This window comes from Podarcis liolepis (genome assembly GCF_965112155.1).
Source record: "Podarcis liolepis genome assembly, chromosome: 5".
Classification (NCBI taxonomy): Eukaryota; Metazoa; Chordata; class Lepidosauria; order Squamata; family Lacertidae; genus Podarcis; species Podarcis liolepis.
The window spans coordinates 35,333,470-35,352,417 of record NC_139556.1 but is presented as its reverse complement, the minus strand read 5'-3'; the positions used below and the strand labels follow the sequence as shown (position 1 = coordinate 35,352,417).

General features: G+C 43.1%; 1 protein-coding gene across 9 annotated transcripts; it reads right to left on the bottom strand.

Moving 5' to 3' along the window:
- Positions 1–314: 314 nt before the first annotated feature.
- NUDT13 (nudix hydrolase 13) lies at positions 315–17,468 on the bottom strand. 9 transcript variants are annotated; one of them, XR_014526180.1, is made up of 11 exons: positions 14,802–14,889; positions 13,287–13,389; positions 11,990–12,129; positions 10,594–10,701; positions 9,332–9,438; positions 7,521–7,646; positions 6,392–6,503; positions 4,600–4,754; positions 3,568–3,792; positions 1,805–1,876; positions 315–488 (listed from the first exon to the last, which is right to left on the bottom strand). XR_014526180.1 is itself a non-coding variant. In XM_083503210.1 (10 exons), the coding sequence occupies exons 3-10, from the start codon at positions 13,385–13,387 to the stop codon at positions 3,598–3,600; spliced, it is 1,044 nt and encodes a 347-aa protein (XP_083359336.1). In that variant the 5' UTR covers positions 13,388–13,389; positions 14,656–14,750; positions 17,347–17,468; the 3' UTR covers positions 315–3,597. The 9 variants fall into 9 exon arrangements, 7 of the variants coding, with proteins under 7 accessions (XP_083359336.1, XP_083359335.1, XP_083359332.1 ...); XR_014526181.1 differs by having other exon boundaries at positions 1,827–1,876; XM_083503210.1 differs by lacking the exon at positions 14,802–14,889 and adding exons at positions 14,656–14,750; positions 17,347–17,468 and having other exon boundaries at positions 315–3,792.
- Positions 17,469–18,948: the final 1,480 nt, after the last annotated feature.

Genomic DNA, 18,948 nt, shown 5'->3' with positions numbered 1-18,948 from the left:
GTACTAAAAATATTAGAAGGGCGCAGAGGGCTTCTGCAAAGACAGTGTTTGCAAAATATCAAAACACCAACTCTACCCTTTTTTCTTTTTTTGGTTACTAGTTGTAATAACTGGAAATTTGATTATCTTTCAGTGCAGCTTTTATATTTATCTCCAATATTAGATAATTCAGCATTCAGTGATTATTCAGGAAAAAGCTTTCTGCATATATCGGTGTGGTTAAGTAGTTCAGAGAAGGCAACATTAATCTGTTGAGCTGATCGTGGCTGTTAAGGTTTTCTTTGTGTTCTTTGTACAGATATATTTTCTGTGTGTTTGAACAGCACTTGCACTAGGATTGACCTTGCTTGCCAACATTTAGGCTGTCAGTAGCCTATTTTACATAAGGAGTCAATTGTAGGTTGAAGTCCTGATGCAGCTGAGTCAGATCTGACTTCTGTCTCAAGTCCTAAGTATATCCCTTTTGAACTGGCTTTCATCTTCCCCATCTGCAATATGAACAAGTTGATTTAATAAGTTGCCCAATGATGTCATAATCTCTCCAGCTTGTGAAAGTAAACTAATTTCAAATGAAATAACTCACCGTCTGTTAAAAGTGATGATAAAACTAAGCCAGATTACTGCCTTTTCTTCAAGCTCTTTTTTCTCCATACAAAATTAAATAATTGTAGTGGGGGAAATGTTTTTCGTTTCTCCATTATAGTTTGCATTAAGTTTGTTTTTATTGTCTTTCCAACCCCCCTCACTGTTAAAACTCAACTTTGACGTAGGTAAACATTCAAAAACAGCTGTAGGCAAAAAAAAATGATGGTTCTAGAACAGCGGTTCTCAACCTGTGGGTCCCCAGATGTTGTTGGACTACAGCTCCCATCATCCCCGAGCTCTGGCCTTGCTAGCTTGGGGTGATGGGAGTTGTAGTCCAACAACATCTGGGGACCCACAGGTTGAGAAAGGCTGTTCTAGAATGCTCTTATCGTCTTTCTGTCCTCAAGTAGTTACTGGAAGTATATTTTAATTTTGATACTCCTTTTCCATATCCGTAAGTTATACATTATGAAAGTTTACAGCTGAAGGGACAAACTGCATCCTGAAGTGGGGCGGGGTGTCTCAAGTGCAATGTTGCTTCCTGCCTTCACGTGGTTCCATGTCACAACTCATTTGCGTTTGTGGGAACAGTGGAGAACTTAAATCTTCAACTGTTTTGTCCAGGAGTAGACTCTTGATTCCTAGCAGCCCCAGTCACTATGGACAATGGTCAGGTATGATGGGTATTGCAAGCCATGAACAAAGAGTGGACTACAAGTTACTCACTCCAATTTAGCAGCTTTCTGAAGTGTAAGGTTGCCACCAACTATTAGTAGCTTCAGTAGTTGCTACTGAAAACGGGTGGGTGAAAGGAGAAATTACTTTTCCCACTAAAGAATGACTAGCTTTCAGTTGTACCATGGAAGCCAAAAGCCTTGGCTCCCAAACAAATAGCTCCTGAATGATTGAAACCCAGAAATGAGTGTTCCGGTTTTCAAACGATTTTTGGAAGCCAGACGTCCTGCAGCCAATCGGAAGCCATGCTTTGGTTTTTGGGTGGTTCCAGTTGAACGGACTCCCAGAATGCATTCTGTTTGAAAACCAAACCACTGCATTTCCTTTTGTAAAATGGAATGTAGGGGTCTGTTTACATGGTTCAAGTTTTACTGTAAATATGATCACCCTGCCTGAAGTATTTTCTTCTGACTTTTCTATTAAGTACCAATAAGTATCTGCTTCTGGCCTTTCTCAAAAGAAGGAATATATCAAAACATTTTACCACAATAGGAGGAAGTACTGACATTCATTGCTAAGCTTCAAATCCACCCTTCTCTTGGAACGGAATACATCCCTAGAGGGGGGAGGTTATGCAAAAACAAAAACAAAAAAATAGGAGTATTACAGCTGCTCATAACGACTCTCAAGATAGCTAAAATACTTGCAGTCATTTGCTAGTCTTTCAACATGCATGGAAAATTAGGGCATGCGCTACCTTAAACATGAATATCAATTAAAATAAATCTTAACAGTTCATTTATCAAGCATCTATGGTAAAGAATGGACAATTCCTCCCCAACATAAGTATAGGAGGTCATGGATGAAAAGTGTAACATTTGTTGAGGCCAAAAGAAGCCCTCCACTCCACTTTGGTTCCAAGAATCTCATAAGGTCTTTTTCAGAGAGTGGCAGGCCCCAATACAGTGTTCTGTTGGGCTGAAACATCTACTGATCTTTCCTGAGGAAAGGGCAGTTGCTGTGCCTTCTACATTTTGACTGATAAGCAGGCTCCTGAACTGAAAGTGACCTCTATATAACTGATCTGAGTTTCCATCTGGAACATTTAATTAAATAAGCTGTCAAATGAAATGGGTGCTTCAACTGCATTTATCACTGCAACCTTATTCCAGCTATATTTTTGCAGCATTTTCAAACAAGAAAACAGTTGAGCACTCTGGCTCGGAAGCAGTGTATGGGCAATATTCCCAGAAAGAAGAAATCTGGGCTGATGGAATCCTTTTTATTTGCAGGATGAGAATGTTATACACAGACAACGCCCAGGACAGGAAAAATTGTGAACTGCCATAGAGAAACAATGAAGCAAATAATAATAATAATAATAATTCTGGTTTGGTATCAGTTCCTTAAAAGAAGTAGGAAACAGTTCAAACCTCAGAGAGCTTATAGCAATAGCAGTAAATACCAAGAGCCGCATTCTAAAGGCAAGTCTAACTACTTTCTGCCAGGAAGATGGAATTCAGTTGCAGGCTGTCACAGAGGAAGTGAAATAGAAGATGAGAGCTGAACGCCTTTACTAACATGAACTTTACAAATAACTAGAGTATTCGTTTTTCAGCTGCCAGCTGGCTTCAAACTGTTTAGAAGTTTGTACAATTAAGTAGCATATAAATGTCACTAAATAAAATAAATAAATCACATTTCTGGTGGTGTAAGCTTTTGAGAGGCTTTTGTTTTTAATTGGAACTTTGGCATTGTATCTAGCAAATAACTTTACAAAACATCGGGAGAGTTTTTAGACCAGAGCTTGCCAACATGTCACTGGCCATGGGATCCATGCCCCTCGCTCCTTTTCCCACTGAATTTGGGCCTGAAATACTCATTGTTGCCAACAGCAGAGGCTGTGGGGTGGGTGGGTGGGTGGGTGGGTGTAGTGCCCACAACAATTGCAAATCATAGAATCAAATGTGCTCATGAGCCCGACAAGGCCAGCAACCATTGCTTAGGGTCAACTCTGACTTACCAGTTATACTCTAGAAAAGCACTTGGGAATGATTTCCATCAAGAACTGTGAAACAATGGAAGCTGCAGGGAGGAGCCACTGACCCTTAGCAACATGCTTCCCCCCCCCCTTACAAACCCATCCAGGTGATATATATACACCTTCAGGATCTGACGGACAAATTCTTTAGCCTCAGGCAAAAGTGTGAAATGGAACCACACCCTCTGCCTATAAATGTCCTGCAGAAAATCTTAACAATATGGAGTCACTGAAATTAAAAGGCCAACTGGCACTCGGATATTTACCTGGAGCAGTAAATGATTGAGTAAGTGTCTCTAAGTAGGCACAGGACCTTGCTTTTTGACCCATTCCTGAATCAGTTGATGGGCTATGGCTTGCTTAGGTGGCACCCAAAATGAGAGGTTGTCATCCTTGTCTTTGGAAGGTTTTGGGTTCCGCCCAAGAGCCTTCACCACTTCCCCATGGCTGAACCACTCGGCAGCTTCTAGCTCCTGTCTGTTGATATTAATCTGCAAATGAAAAGTTTTAAAAATAAAAACAGCAGCATCATAACGAAAGCTTAGAGTAGTGTTGTAGTTAACAGACAGGAAGCCTCAAGTACCAATCTCGCCCCTGTCACACAATCACCTGGTGGCTAGACAATGGACTCCTGCCTCTCCCCCCAATCAATGTGAAGTTAATAACAATAACCTATCTTAACAGCAACTCCTGCAGCCTGGCTGGTGCCAAACATATTTCTCTGCTTTCCTTTGGACCACATCAGCGAGACCGAGAGGGGGTCTTGTCATATGAGCAGCCCAGGACCTCCATACACACTGCCCAGGCTTGCACCCCAGAAAGGTCACTTCAGTGCTGCTAACACAGCAAGTTGATCTCACCCCCAGAGGCACACTCCATTGTCTCTCGAGCCAGACAGATGCCAACAATGACAAATATGCATGTGTGTGTGTGTGTGTTTACACACATATCTATTACAGTCAACTATTTACGACAGTGAAAATAACTGCTGCTTGTCAGGCTGCTTGGATAGACAAACAGGGCTGGGAATACCAATGCACCTTCCTGCTCTCCAGAACTGTTTTCAGTAGTCAAAACCACAGAAGAACCAAGGCGGCAAAGGATTTTATGTCACTGATCATATACATTTAGATAAGCCAAATCAATAAAGCTTGGTTTGGTAACCTTGGGTCCCCAGATGTTGTTGGACTACAACTCCCATCATCTCCAGCCAGTTTAGCCATTGGTCAGCGGTGATAGGAATTGTAGTCCAACAAGGTAAGTGGATCAAATGAAAGATTCCACCACCACCTCCTTACCTTGCTCCGTTGCGGGTTCACCAGGGCATGGCAGCCAATCATTAGCGTGCTGCTTGGGAATGGCCAATGCTGAGATGCAGAATAGCTGACAGACTCCACCTCTAACCCCACCTCTTCAGCCACTTCTCGCCGGAGTGTCTCTTCCAGAGTTTCACCTTGGGAGTAGAAAGAGTCTCTAAGGGCAGCATTGTATCCTGAGAGAAGGCTTACAAGTTTTCTTTTGAGTAGGCATGAGGATATACCTCACGATAAGCATTTCTTGTTTATGCTTAATGGATTTCCAGCCCACCTTTTAGGTTAAATGCCCTATTTTAACACAGTTCAAGCAGGGTTGGTCAAGCATAGTCAGTCAACCAACTTTTTTTTATCATGAAGGCTTGATGCTGGTGGTGTCTGAAGAGGTGGCTTGCTACCTGGTGGTACAACTGCCTTTGAAAAACCAGCATTTAATAGTTGCTTACTGTTACGTTTTCTTCCTAAATGAAATGCAAACTCGTCCCTGTTGAGTTAGGATAAAAACCAATGACAAGAACAGTTCCCTGAATTGTTCACATCTTTGAAAAGCCCACCTAACATTGTTAAGTCATAATAATTTATTGCAAGTCTTTAAAAAGTTAATTCACTATTTCACAATAGCAGTTAGCTTACTTGTTTTTGACAAATAAACACAATGATTAAACTTGGTGATAATAAAGATAAATGAAAAATGCTTGATGGGACAGCTGACCAATTTATTTATTTTTTACTGGTCAAGTGCCCAACTAAGTTGGAAGAGTTGAGACTTGATCTTAACTATGTATTCTGACAAGTGGAGAATTTACTTGTCTGGTGGATTGCTGGAGAGCCACTGTAAAAAGTGACTCTGGTGTTTTGGATCAAGCGAACCAACAGAACAGGGGACTACCAATGGAGATACACATGTTTCCTTTACAGGCTGGTTTCCCTCAGTACTTTAACAGAGCTCCTTTCTTCAGCTAATCTTTATCCACCAGCACTAACTGCTAAATGCTAAACACAGGAATCTAAAATGGCAGAATATGGCTTCCTTCTCATATCTACTTGCACCTTTTTCAGACTTCATCTTCAGCAGGAAAAATGCAAGAGTAATGAAGTTCCTTCCAGAAATCCATTTTGCTTTTATGGTATTAATCCACTTTTACCTTTGAGCTGCAGCTCTTACAGTACTGTGCTATTTGGACCAATGGTGTGACACAGTAAAAGACAGCTGTTTTCATGAGTCCTAAAGCAGGACTCAGTCCAAACACCAAGTTAGGCCAAGCAAGGAACCCAATTTGGCTGTTTTCCCCAAACCAAGGCTATGTACCCCACACCTGACATCATACGTGACATTAATTGAGGGGCAGGTAGAGACACGGTTGGATTGCCTGTGCAACCAAGTTTCTCAAGGAGAACTCAATCACATAACCACTCCCTGAAGAAAGCAGGCTTTAAATCACTGCCCATCCAGCAATGATGCTGAAAATATAATTGCAAAAAGCCTAACACAAGTGTTTTTCAGTTTGCAAAATGTCTAAGTCCATCAAGGTACTTCAAGAGCTGACTCAATTATTGTTAGTTTCAGCGTAAGTGCAATATAGCCATTAATTGTTGCTTCCCCAGGTTAGTAAGTTACGTGTCAGACAATGAGCAAATTCTTGTTAGGTTTCCCACAACTCATCACATATCATCTCTGAAGTAAGCAAGTTTTCTACCACATGCTATGAGGTAGCAGGCCTCTAATTAGAATATTGTGCATGTAAACTTAACAGTCTGGTGTCACATGTTTCCTTACCTATATCACAGAAGCCAGACAGAGCACTGTACATCCCTTTAGGAAAAGATGCTTGCCGTACGAGAAGGCATCGACTCCCATCAGACACCAAAGTAATAACGACTGGAGACATCTTTTTATGTTAAAAAAAAAAGCCAATGGACAAGAAATTAAGAGAGGGATCAGACCTGCTGATTCCAATATGGAGTACAAACTGCCACCACAGGAGTGGGATGTGTGAAAAATGCAAGCGACCACTACAAAGGCCCCCACACTTACACTTTCCTGGCTGTTATGGGCAGACCCTGGAGCAAAATAATTGGCAGTTCAGAAGACAGGATCCTGCTGCGGACTTTGGCACCATCCCGACTATCAGGGTCCACCTTAGTGCTCTTGGGGAAACAAGAGATGTGGAATGCATCTCTGTCTCTTTAAAACTTTTTCAAATAGTAGCTATGCAGGTGGGGTGGGGGGCTGGGTGTGTTTGAAGATGCTAGGATTGGGATTCAATCCATGGTACTGGGGAATTCTGAAGGAGGGGGCCTTGATGGTTCCCCTGTTACACAATGCTTCCCTAGAGAAGCTTGTCTGATACCTTCACTAACATATTTCAGGCACCAGGCAAAGACTTCTCTGTTCCCTCAGGCCTTTGAACACCATCTTAATCCTTTAAAAATATTGAGAGTGACATTTTTATGACTTTTATGATGGTCAGAAGGTGCTTTGTCCTTTTAGATTATTTTAGCTGTTCGTGATCAACTTTCTCTGTACAGTTTTGGCTTCCATATTATTTGACAACAAACAACAACAACAATGCATACTATGATTACAATTAATTGATTATTTTGTTTTTGTTTTAATCACGGTAAATGGTTCAATTGTACATCGCCCAGAGAGCCCAGGTAACTGCGTGTCCAGTGAATATAATAAATTCCTGCTCCTCTCTTGGCAACCTTTCAAGGACCATGTGTCACCGGTGAGGGGAACCAAAAGTAGGTGGAGCACTGGATGCAAATTTTACATTTGTACAGTTGGCTAGTTTCTAGATACACCCACACACCCTTCTCTGTCCCCCATCCAGACAAGCAAGAGGCATGATCAGAGTTCAAAGACACATGCCAACTGGACAAAAATATTTGAGGGTGCCCACCTGTGGGTAATAGATTATTTCACTGCTCTGACAAACCCGTTTGCTTCCAGCCAGGTTCTTCACTGTGAGCTGTCCTGTTTTCCCACAATACTGGTTGTTATCATGCCAACGAAGGAGAGCCTGAGCCTATAAACATCAATCAGGTTATGAAGAACGCTGAGAGGATACGAACGGCAACCCATTTGTTAACACACCCATCAAAACTTGGTTTATAAAATAAGAACAAATTGCTCCAGGAAATGCATATTTTCTTTCCATATGGCACAGGTGTGAGGAATCTTTGGCCTGCCAGATGTTGCTGAACCACAACTTCCATTATCCCTAGTCATTGGCCATCTTGGGGGGCTGAGAGAAGTTGTAGTTCAACAACATCTGAAGGTTCCAAGGTTCCCCACACATTCTCTAACAGTAGCACAACTTCTAACAGAAAAACCCTCAGGTCAAGTAGGCTAGGCAGAGGCTTGCCCAAGAATAACCACTGAGCTTCATGGATGAGAAACAGATTTGAGATTCCCACAACCAAACACAACACTCTAGACAATACACCATGCTAGCCCTGTAACAAAAGGAGCCACGCACCATCTTCTTTGGCCTCCGTGTCCACTTGCTCTCAGGAGCGGGCTTCTCAAGTATTGCCGGGGGTTTATAAAATCAGAATAAATTACTCCCCAATGGATTGCTTTCCTTAATCACCACTGCAGCCCTTTGAGGGCTTTATTGTCTTCAAGAGGCCACTTTGATGCCCCTCAAGTAAGAGCATCACAACTGTGGAGTGTATGCACATCTTTGGTCCTGGACAACCCAATTGCTCCATTAAGAGTTGGTTCTCCCGCAGTGTGGTGAATAAACAACAGCCGACACAGCCGTGGGCTGGGCACACTTCAACCAAAAAGATAAAACCATTTCTTGAGGACTTTGATGTGGTAAAGTGAAATGTGGGAACCAGCCCCAAACCGCAATAAGTATAAGAAGCGGTTCAGTTTCACCCTCCCTCTTACATCAATGTGTTCTACATAGGAAGCTGCATAATAGTGAATCAGGTCCGTCTAGCTCAGTATCTTGTATACACTGACTGGCAGGAGGTCTCCAGAATTTCAGGTAGGGTTCTCTTCCAGCTCTGCCTGGAGATGCCAGGAAGTGCTCCTAGGATGCTAAGCCAATGTTCAACCACCTAAGGCAGGGGTCAGCAACCTTTTTCAGTCGTGGGCTAATCCACTGTCCCTCAGACCATGTGGTGGGCCGGACTATATTTTGAAAAGAAAAAAGAAGAAGAACGAATTCCTATGCCCCACAAGTAACCCAGGGATGCATTTTAAATAAAACACATTCTACTCATGTAAAAACACACTGATTCCCAGACCATCCGCAGGCCGGATAGAGAAGGCGATTGGGCCGCATCCGGCCCAAGGGCCTTAGGTTGCCTACCCCTGACCTAAGGGATTGTGTGGTGGAGTCTCTAGCAGCAAGTGGCAGCCTGTCTCACTATCACAGAGGGGCAAGGCATGACAGGCCCCAGGTTCTTTGGCTAAAAATATTCGGCCCACTCTGGTCAGGGTCCCTGAATGTCATTGGCTCAGCTGGGCTGTCCTGATAGCAGGCAAACGGGCCTACGGTGATGGAAGGAGGGTTGGAGGAATGAGGCAGAGATGATAAGGCTGGAAGGACATTTGTGAGGAGAATAAAAAGTGGGAGAGAAAAATGAGTTCACAGGGCCAGAATCTGCAGAGGTAAGAAAATCTGGATTTTCAGCTTTCTAACAGTAATATAATATCCAACACAAGCAGTCTCTGTGTTTACACGTAAAATCCTACCGTGGAAATCAAACTGGCATCTTCTTCTTCTAACTGGAAGAAAGCTTTCCTCATTTTCCCAAATGATCCATTGAGTTCAGCTTCAAGGGCAGATCTTTCCAAGGATCCTGGAATTCAATAAATCTGTGGGAATTGGATATCTCAGTTACTACCCCTACCCCCACGTACCCCCACGCCCTTTGATCTATATCAATAGCACATGATTATGGCACTGTAGCTGATAATAATAATAATAAATTTAGTGTTTACACCCCACCCATCTGGCTGGGTTTCCCCAGCCACTCTGGGCGGCTCCCAGATGAGACTGCTGCTGTCACACAGGTGTCAACGTCATCTCAAAAGCAGTATATTCTTACAAAATGAAGACACATTAGGACAAATCGACTTCAGTGAAAAGCGGGTGTGAAAAATATAGGCCTGTATACAAGTTTGAAGGTGACACCATATTATTCAGGATGGTGAAAGGGCAACTTTTCTGCGAAGTGTTCCAGAAGGATGGCTCCAAATTGAGTGAGTGAATGGGCACCAAAATAAGAAATCAAATTCAATACAATTAAGCATAAAGGGATGCACACTGGGGCACATTATTGGGGGCTGAAGAACTGGCTATCTCCCACCTCGGGATTAGAGCTGGATATATATGTATTGTTATGGGTTGGGGATGTCAGTCTGGATGATATCCTTGGATCCCTTCCAGGCCTGTGATCCTGTATCCGGTGGGGCTTAGAATCTAGTAGTAGAACAGGCTGCTGAACTTCTCAGACAAGTTTCCTTGCCTTCAGTGTTTCTCATACTTGGGTCACCAGCTATTGCTGGACTACAACTCCCACCATCCCTAGCTAGAAGGACCAATGGTGAGGGATGATGGGAGTTGTGCTCTCATCAGCATCTCAACTAAGCAATGGCACTCTCCAAGGAGGGAGGTGGATAGGCTTCCTTGCTCCCTGCACTTGGCTAGATGCCACCTCATCCTAGGTTAGAAGAACAATAGCCAGAGTTGTGTCTGGGAGTTTGCTGGCTGGTGCTGGAAGCTGGAAACCTAATCAAGAAGCAAGATCTGTTGGGTTGTTAATGCTGTGAGCCCCTCCATCCTATGTTCTTTCTGTGTGTGTAAACAAAGCCACTTATCCTAAAAATACCACAGTCGCCACTGAACTTCATTCCAAGGAAACTGAACCCTGGGTAAGTGCAGGAACCCCTGCAGTCTTTCGCTGCTTGGAGATTCGGGTTGCATGCAACAGTATACAAAAGGTCATTCTAACCTAGGTCCAAAGCAAAATACGGCCTGCACTCATTTGAACATCCAACCAGCATGGAATCCTCTATCTTTTCTTCGCTCTGTTTGAACTTCTCTAGAATCCTCTTAATTTCTGAAAACCAGACAAACAGAGGAAGAGGAAGCTCAGAAAGGCACATCAGCACAACATTGGTTAACATTTCTGTAATCTGGGACAGCTGTAGGGATGGGCGATGTCAGCTTTTCAACATTGCGATGTATCACCAGCCAAACATCGAGATATGACGATATATCGCTATGTTGAAATGGAGGAGATGGAACACACACACACACCAAGCTAGGAGAGGGGAAAGACGAGCACCGTCTCCTTGCTCGCTAGCTTCCCCAGCACCACAGTCCCTTCCTCTCAGGGCAGCCTATTCTCCAAGGAGCTGATTTATCCTCTGGGCTCCAGTGCATTCCTGCCCAATCTGAAGTCTCCTTCACCACCCACCCGATTCTCCACACTCCACACCCCAATCTCACAGCTCTTTCCTTCACTCACTCACACCCTGATTTCAAGCATCCTTCACCACATGCCTGATTCTCCCTGTGCCTTCCTTCTCTCACACACACCCTGATTTCAAGCATCCTTCATCACTGATGTATCAGTACATCGCCCAGGCCTAGACCGCAGTCCTAAAACAAAAGCCACAGGTATATTTTATAAATCTCTACCACAAAACCTGAAGTCGTTTGGAAATTTGTTTCACAGTTGAAAATTTCATAGAAACATAAGCACAGCCTTGCTAGTGCTTGTGGCACCTCTAGTCCAGAGGTTTTCAACCTTTTTGAGTCCATGGCTCCCTTGACCTACTACATTCTTTCTGCGGCACGCCTGTGGGGCTCGGAAACCCAGTTATGTCACCCCTTGCCATCATGCTTAAAAGTTTCATCAAGGAACGCCAGGAATTTAAGTTTTATTAGAGTGCTGATACCTTCCTGCTGAAAATTTCTAACCCCTGACTTCTCTCTCTCTCCCCCCTCCCATTTAAACTCAGTGATACAGAAGCCAACCGCAGGAGAAGGAAAACCCAACGACAGACAGAGACAACAAATTTTAGGTTTATCCCTGTCCTCTCTCATCCTTCTCACTGTTGAGTTCTCCAAGGACAACACTGAGGCTGAGGTGGAAGGAAGCGGACAGGCAGTGCTTCCCGCTGGACTGCTTGTAAGTAATAAGGCTGGCAGGTGGGGGCTGGCTGGGGGCAGACTGAGGTTAGTGAGGCAATGCCTTCTTTGCCCTAACGGACCACCTTCCACTGCTTAATCTACTGTTCTCCCAGGTTCTCTGGGAGCAGGCACTAAAAGCATCTTTAACACCTTAACAGATAGGACATTTCTCGTGAAAAGGAAGGATTGTTGCAGAATAAACTTGTTACCTGCTGCATTTAACTTTGGCGCCAGGAGCATGCTTCCTTTCTCTTGCAGTAAGGGAGAGTAGTTGTGAAACAGGAAGAAAGTTCCCAAGTTAGAGGCTTTCCTGCAAGCGTCATCATTGTCTTTTAGCTCGGACATATACCTGCAGGTAGAGAAGGATCAGAAAGTGCAGCACATGAAGAAGACTAACTGTGCAAGCCTACGCATCTGTTCCTATTTTCTCCGGGCGAGTTTCCCACTGCAGCCCAACATGTAATTTCCTTACTTACTTCTACAGTGGTGCCTTGCAAGACGAAAAGAATCCGTTCTGTGATTCTCTTCATCTAGCGGTTTTTTCGTCTTGCGAAGCAAGCCCATTGACGGATTAGTGCTATTAGCGGCTTATCTGCTGATCAGATCAGCTGATAAGCGGCTTAGCGGCTTAGAAAAAGGGGGGGAGGGGAAAAAACCAGCAGGAACTCGCAAGACATTTTCGTCTTGCGAAGCAAGCCCATAGGAAATTCGTTTTGCGAAGCACCTCCAAAACGGAAAACTCTTTCATCTAGCGAGTTTTCCATCTTGCGAGGCATTCGTCTTGCGGGGCACCACTGTACACAGAAGTAAGTCCATCTCAGATCAATGGGGGTTATTCCCAGTACAGTGGTACCTTGGGTTAAGTATTTAATTTGTTCTGGAGGTCTGTTCTTAACCTGAAACTGTTCTTAACCTGAAGACCACTTTAGCTAATGGGGCCTCCTGCCGCCGCCGTGCCGCTGGAGCACAATTTCTGTTCTCATCCTGAAGCAAAGTTCTTAACCCGAGGTACTATTTCTGGGTTAGCGGAGTCTGTAACCTGAAGCGTATGTAACCCGAGGTACCACTGTACAGGGAATATGGGTACAGGGCTGTATCCAAAGTATTCTGTGGCAGAACCTGTTGTTGCATTCTCCATCTTTGTGCTCCAGATACTTGTAAAAATACTGATAATACAAGGTCTATTATTGACTGATTGAATTTATATCTTACCTTTCCTCCCAAACAAGCCCATGCCAGCAAACGTATCCATAATTTAGTAACAACAGCAATAAAACCCAACATTCTAAAACCTTCTAAAAACAATTACAGTGAAAACGAAAAACAGTTACAATTAAAAACACAATTCTATCCAGAGATTGCTATGAACCTTAGTCTTCAGCCACCAAATGTCTGGGTAATTAAAACAGTAAGCCGTAAAAACATACTGGAGTAATTCTAGCTTTATCCCATTAACAACAAATTCTAGCATATTGGGCTCAAATTCCCCACAGGTTAAGCATTTACCTCATTTTCTTGACATAGGTTGAATGCAGCCTGGAATACAGAAAAGAAGCTCTTCTATATCCCACTCGATAGACCAAAGTGATTACCATCTTGTGTGCCATAGCTTAAAAACAAGAAAAATACCATATTATTATTAATAAGTCATACATATGCACAGATATACATCTTCAAGGATATATATGCACACACACACACACACACACGACTGAAAATCAAGTTCTTTCAATATTCAATAAAAACGAATAAAAACCTGATTTACCACAAGCATGCCTTACTGCCTTTTTTCTGTTATTGTAAAAACTGTAAGTTAAACCATTAATGCAAACACCCACATTTTCTGTCTGCTCACCTACAGAAGGTATCATTTACAGTCTCCATTTTTTTTGCCAGTAAAACTCTTGCTACTGTAACTATGCATGAAATGAATTTCTTATGTTCCACCTTAACTGCACCATCCAAACAGAACAGGAAAAAACAAACAGGGTGTCATAGAATCCTGTAGTACCCTCAGATCTTTACTGTCTGACAACAGACATTTGAGAAGAAACTGTACTTTGCCCTAAAAGTCACAGACAGAAGAGAGTTCAGGAACAGCTGCAGAAGCTCCAGCTCTTCCTACTTACCAGAAAAAAGTCCTTATTTTCTGGTAGCTGTCCCTCCCCGTGGAATGTATTTTAAAAAGCACAAAGGTACATTAACTTTCCTTCCATTCTATCTGCCAATAACAGCTGCTGCCTGCATTACAGTTGCAGCTATTCTATCAAGCAGGAGACTAAAATGCAATCCTATGCATGTTTACTCACTAGAAAGCCCTTGACTCCCACTAAATTTGATGGGATTTATTTATTATTTCTGTTTCTATACCATTTGCCACTCCAAATTGCAAAGCGTATCAGAGATAAAAGTATATAAAAATATTAAAAAGTATAAAATATGCAATAACAATGGAAATACTGTAACTTCAGTTGCAAGATGATTTACTGACACGGTGCAGAGTTAAGAGTATCTGATTTGGGAGAAAACCAGGATGAAATCTCTACTCAATCATGTGACTCACTGGATCAGTCACAGCCTATGAGCTAGCTCAGTACTTCTACAGTAGTACTACAGTTACTACAGTAACTTACTACAGTAAGCGAACCAAAGTCTTCAGGCATATGCAGAAGTGGAAAGGGAGAAGCACTCAGAAAGTAATTTTTAGTTTTGAAAACAAGATGTGTTCCTTATTACAAATGCCCTATTTCTATCTGTGCAATGTCAAAGAGCATGAAGCTCCGCTCCCCAGAAAGAGCTGTACGTAAGCGGGATTTCTGTCATCAGGGAAGGAATTCAAAGTCCCAGGAAGGCTGTGTGGCGGGTTCTTCCATACCGTAAATGCTAAATCAATCACAGAGAAGTTGAACTTCAGATCTCAAAAGTACAGATTTGCTTTTTTCCTCCAAGCTGCTTCTCAGTCTTAAATCCCTGCAGGGTCAGACAGTAGTCAAGAATGACAAATGAAAGCTTTCCACTTACTGTTATATAAAAGCACACGGCAGTTTCCGTCAGCAGGAAGCATTTAGCAAACACTCCACACTGATTGGCGCTCGGTTCAGGTTGTCTATTAATCCAAACTACACTACCCATAATCCTTTGGCTCAAAATGGGCCTCTGGGAAGTGTAGTTCAACAGGTACAATTCCTTTAACAACATAACCAATAGTGGAGGTACCTATGCTGAAAGTGCTCTAAAGTGCTTACCAATGTTAGTAGGATTTGGACAGCCCCTTCCTCATTTTCCTCCAACGTTGGTTTAAATCAGGGGTCAGCAAACATTTTCAGCAGGGGGCCGGTCCACTGTTCCTCAGACCTTGTCGGGGGCCAGACTATATGTTGCCATGATTATGACCCACATTTTTTTGCAAAAACCCTTATTGGGACCAACCCCAATGTTGCACAAATGTGGTTTTTTTTTTGGGGGGGGGTGTTTCCTCATACACACACGCTGCTTCCTTTGCAGTTTACGAGTTGACAGTTATTATTTCTCTCGTAAGGCAGGAGGGGGGCTGAGGTAAGTGCACCATTCCTGTCAGCCCTGGAGAGCGTGTGCACATGCGTGGGTGAAAGGAAAAGCCGTTGGCCACGCTAAGTCAGGACAGCGCCACTCAAGCAAAAATGTTCTTTTCCTCGCGTGAGGGAAGACGAGGCGGCAGCAGCTATTTACCTTTCCATGGCTCGCACCTTGTAGCTAACAAGCAGCCTCCCCATCAGAGCGCAGAACTGCTTTGGAGTGCAGCCACCATAAACACTGGCGGGCATCACTCCCGAGGCGCCTCTGAGCCCCTGCCACTGGTCAGTCGGCGGCAGCTCCATGGTGGAAATCCGAACTGTGGCTCCCTTTCCCTCTTCCCCACCCCAGAAGAAAATACTGCTGCATGCGCGCGACCGACGGAGAAGGGGCTTGTCTCGAGCAGCCACCTGCCTCACTTTTGACCCCCAAGCCTGGCTGAGTCGCAGAAAAACCAGCCTGCGCATGCGCTATGCTGGCTGCTTGGATTCCTGGACCGTCTGCAGGCCGGATCTAGAAGGCAATTGGGCCTGATCCGGCCCGCGGACCTTAGTTTGCCAACCCATGGTTTAAATTTATGCAATGCTTCACATAGCCGAAAGGAGTCCTTAAAGGCAATTGTACACAAAAAAATAAAGCTAACAATAGAAAATGTGTTAAAGCAATGGAAATGTACTAAAAGTGTTTCTCCCCCAAAATTATCTACCATATAAAAAAACACCTTCATCAAACACAATAATGAACACCAAAAATTATTATAGCAGGAAATTATTGTTAGTAATTACAACACAAAAATAAATGAGCAAGCCGCTTTTTAAAAGCAACAACAACAACAACAGATTTGTCAACCTGTGGCTTTCCCAGAGGCATCTAGTTGGGGAAAAGGATGATGAACTAGACCTTATCTTCCTCTGCCCTTACGTTAGTAGTGTTTACGCAGAATGCTATACTATTGTTTTCTATTTTCCCAAATAAGACTGCCAACTCAAATTTCTGGTTTCTGTATTGGGACTGCAGGTGACCTTTCTAGTTGTGATAGTGGAACTCAGAGCCAGGCCCTGGGCAGAACCAGCTATTTATTTATGGATCCAGCTTTTGGTGCGGTTTGGAGCAGAACCCAGAATAAATGCATAAGATGCCACACAAATCTTTTTGTATTCATCTGATGTGAACCATTAAGGGTGGGGGGAACCAGCCTTAACTGCCTCTTGCTTCTCTGGCAACTGGCCCAGCAGCAAAACCACATTTGCAGGAACAAATGTACCTGCTTTGTACCAAGCCAGGTAATTGGTCTTTCTACCTCAATGTTGGAGGCCTGCTACGGCGGGCAGCAGCTCTCCAGAATTTCAGACAGAGAATTTCCTCAGTTCTACCCAGGGCTTTTTTTCAGCCAGAACTCCTCAGAGCCTGGAGTTGTTTGAGTACTGCAGCCAACACTGATCTTACTGAATGAGTCAGTAACAATATTCAATCTATAGAGGGGGAAAGTTAAACAAAGTCTCTGAAGCTGTGTAGATTAAAACAACCATTTTGATGATGCCATTTGTATGCTTAAGGCACTCTGGCTGATGAATTCTTAAACTGAAAATAAAAATAAATAAATGGGAGTATTTACAAAGTATATTGATAGTGCCATCCTTTTTGTTTTGTTCTCAAAGACAGTAATAAAGGTTGCCAGGCATTTAACTGGAAGATATATATCCATACACAATTTTAAAAATGAGCCGTTACGGGGATACGGCACACTTGTTCTTCAAATGATATACAGCACTGCCGAGTTATGCTTGAGTGTTTCTCACGAGCTTCTTGAACATAGCAAACACTATCCTGTTAATCCACAAGGCTAATAGGATTAACTGAGAAAACAGCTCTCATAAATCTCTTTATAACAAGCAAGACTAGAGTAGTGCCTATGATAAAGGAAATGTCTAGCTTGCTTGGCAGAAAGATAGATGGAACTTTCGTCTATTAACATATAATGCTTCTAACACAGTTTACTTGAAAAATTACTTACTGTGCTATGCTGTGGGTAAGGAGACTGATTTTATAAGCCATTATGGTCACATTGGCACTATGCATTTAATTCAGTATGATGCCCCATTAACAGTCATGGCTTTCACCAAAGAATTCTGGAACTATAATTTTTTAAGGGTGTTGGTGGTTGTTGGTGTTAGTCTGGTAAAAGAAAAAATAAAATATATTAAGATAAAAAGGAGAATTCCCTGGCTGCCTAAGATCCAGTTTTTTGGGTAAGTACTCTTTGGTGAGGAAGCCCCAACAAAGATTTAAAATCACAAAAATGCACCAAAGTAAAGTTTGGAAATATAGGTTGTTAGACCTTTAACCCTTACAAGTTGCTTCCAGAATTCCCCACTTCCCTTAGCATAGAAAGAGACTACACATTTGGGAAGTTAAAAAATGCTTTACTTACAAACTCTCCAAAGGTCATATTCATGTGCTTTCCCATACAGCACTACAAAACACAGGCAGTTTAACTGAGGTTCCAAAAAGAGGTAAATTATTTGTATAGAAACACAAAGATGGTTTGCTTAAACCAAGCGGTCTAAGCTTGGAGCATCCAGCTTTGACCTCATCACTTGGTGCAAGTGGGAGAACAAAGGACAGGCTACTCTATGGCTTTAACTCCTTAGTGCATTAATTAGAATTAAGCATACTGGTTATATGAGGCTGATTTATCAGTTACATGACCTCTATTCCCCTCAGACCATATAAACCTTAAACTTCAGTTCTCACGATTCTTTGGGGGAAACCAAGTGGTATCATAGTGCCTTAAAATATAGTGCAGATGTGGACTATATGTTGTTCCCCCCGCAGATGGTCCTGACCCCAACAACATGTGATTTCCCACCTGCTGCACCATAACATCCACCTGTTGAGTGTGGCTTTCTGAGCAGGGGAAGCCTATGCACGTAGGGTTCCATGGGACCTGTGACCCCAGTCATTGCTGAGATGTCCCATGCTCAGTGTGAGAACACTGAGGACAGGGCCAGCTGTGCAGCTCCACTGCCACTTCCAGAGTGTGGACCATGTGTGCACATATAATATCTGAAGTAGCTACTGTTGGGCTAAAGGTGGGTCCTGGTCTAAGAATGTTAATGAATACCGTTCTAGGTCATACTATGGGGAACATCTCCATGGAGCATCCTCCTAAAGGAAAAACAAATACGCCTTTTCATTATTTAAAAAACCCCAAAGTAAGAGTTGCTTCTGTGTAGTTAAGTCCCACACCACACTGGTGACACCAGAAGGAAGGATTTATATGGACTGAGCAAATTACATGGTTCTTACTGTTGTTGTTACAGTGGTATCTCGGGTTACATACACTTCAGGTTACAGACTCCGCTAACCCAGAAATAGTACCTCGGGTTAAGAACTTTGCTTCAGGAAATTGTGCGGCGGTGGCACAGCAGCAGCAGGAGGCCCCATTAGCTAAAGTGGTGGTTCAGGTTAAGAACAGTTTCACGTTAAGAACGGACCTCCAAAACGAATTAAGTTCTTAACCAGAGGTACTACTGTACTACTACTAACACAACCATGGAAGCAAATCTCACAAGGCAGCAGTTACTGCTGGAGTCGGTCCCAATGTAATGTCCTG

Excerpts from the sequence above, each read along its gene's own strand:
- NUDT13 (XM_083503205.1), bottom strand. The coding sequence starts at position 14,844 with ATGCTTCCTGCTGACGGAAACTGCCGTGTGCTTTTATATAACA. Across the intron at positions 13,390-14,801 it reads CCGTGTGCTTTTATATAACA|CTATGGCACACAAGATGGTA; the intron begins GTAAGTGGAAAG and ends CTTGTTTTTAAG. Across the intron at positions 7,647-9,331 it reads ATGCCAGTTTGATTTCCACG|GCTCAGGCTCTCCTTCGTTG; the intron begins GTAGGATTTTAC and ends TGATGTTTATAG.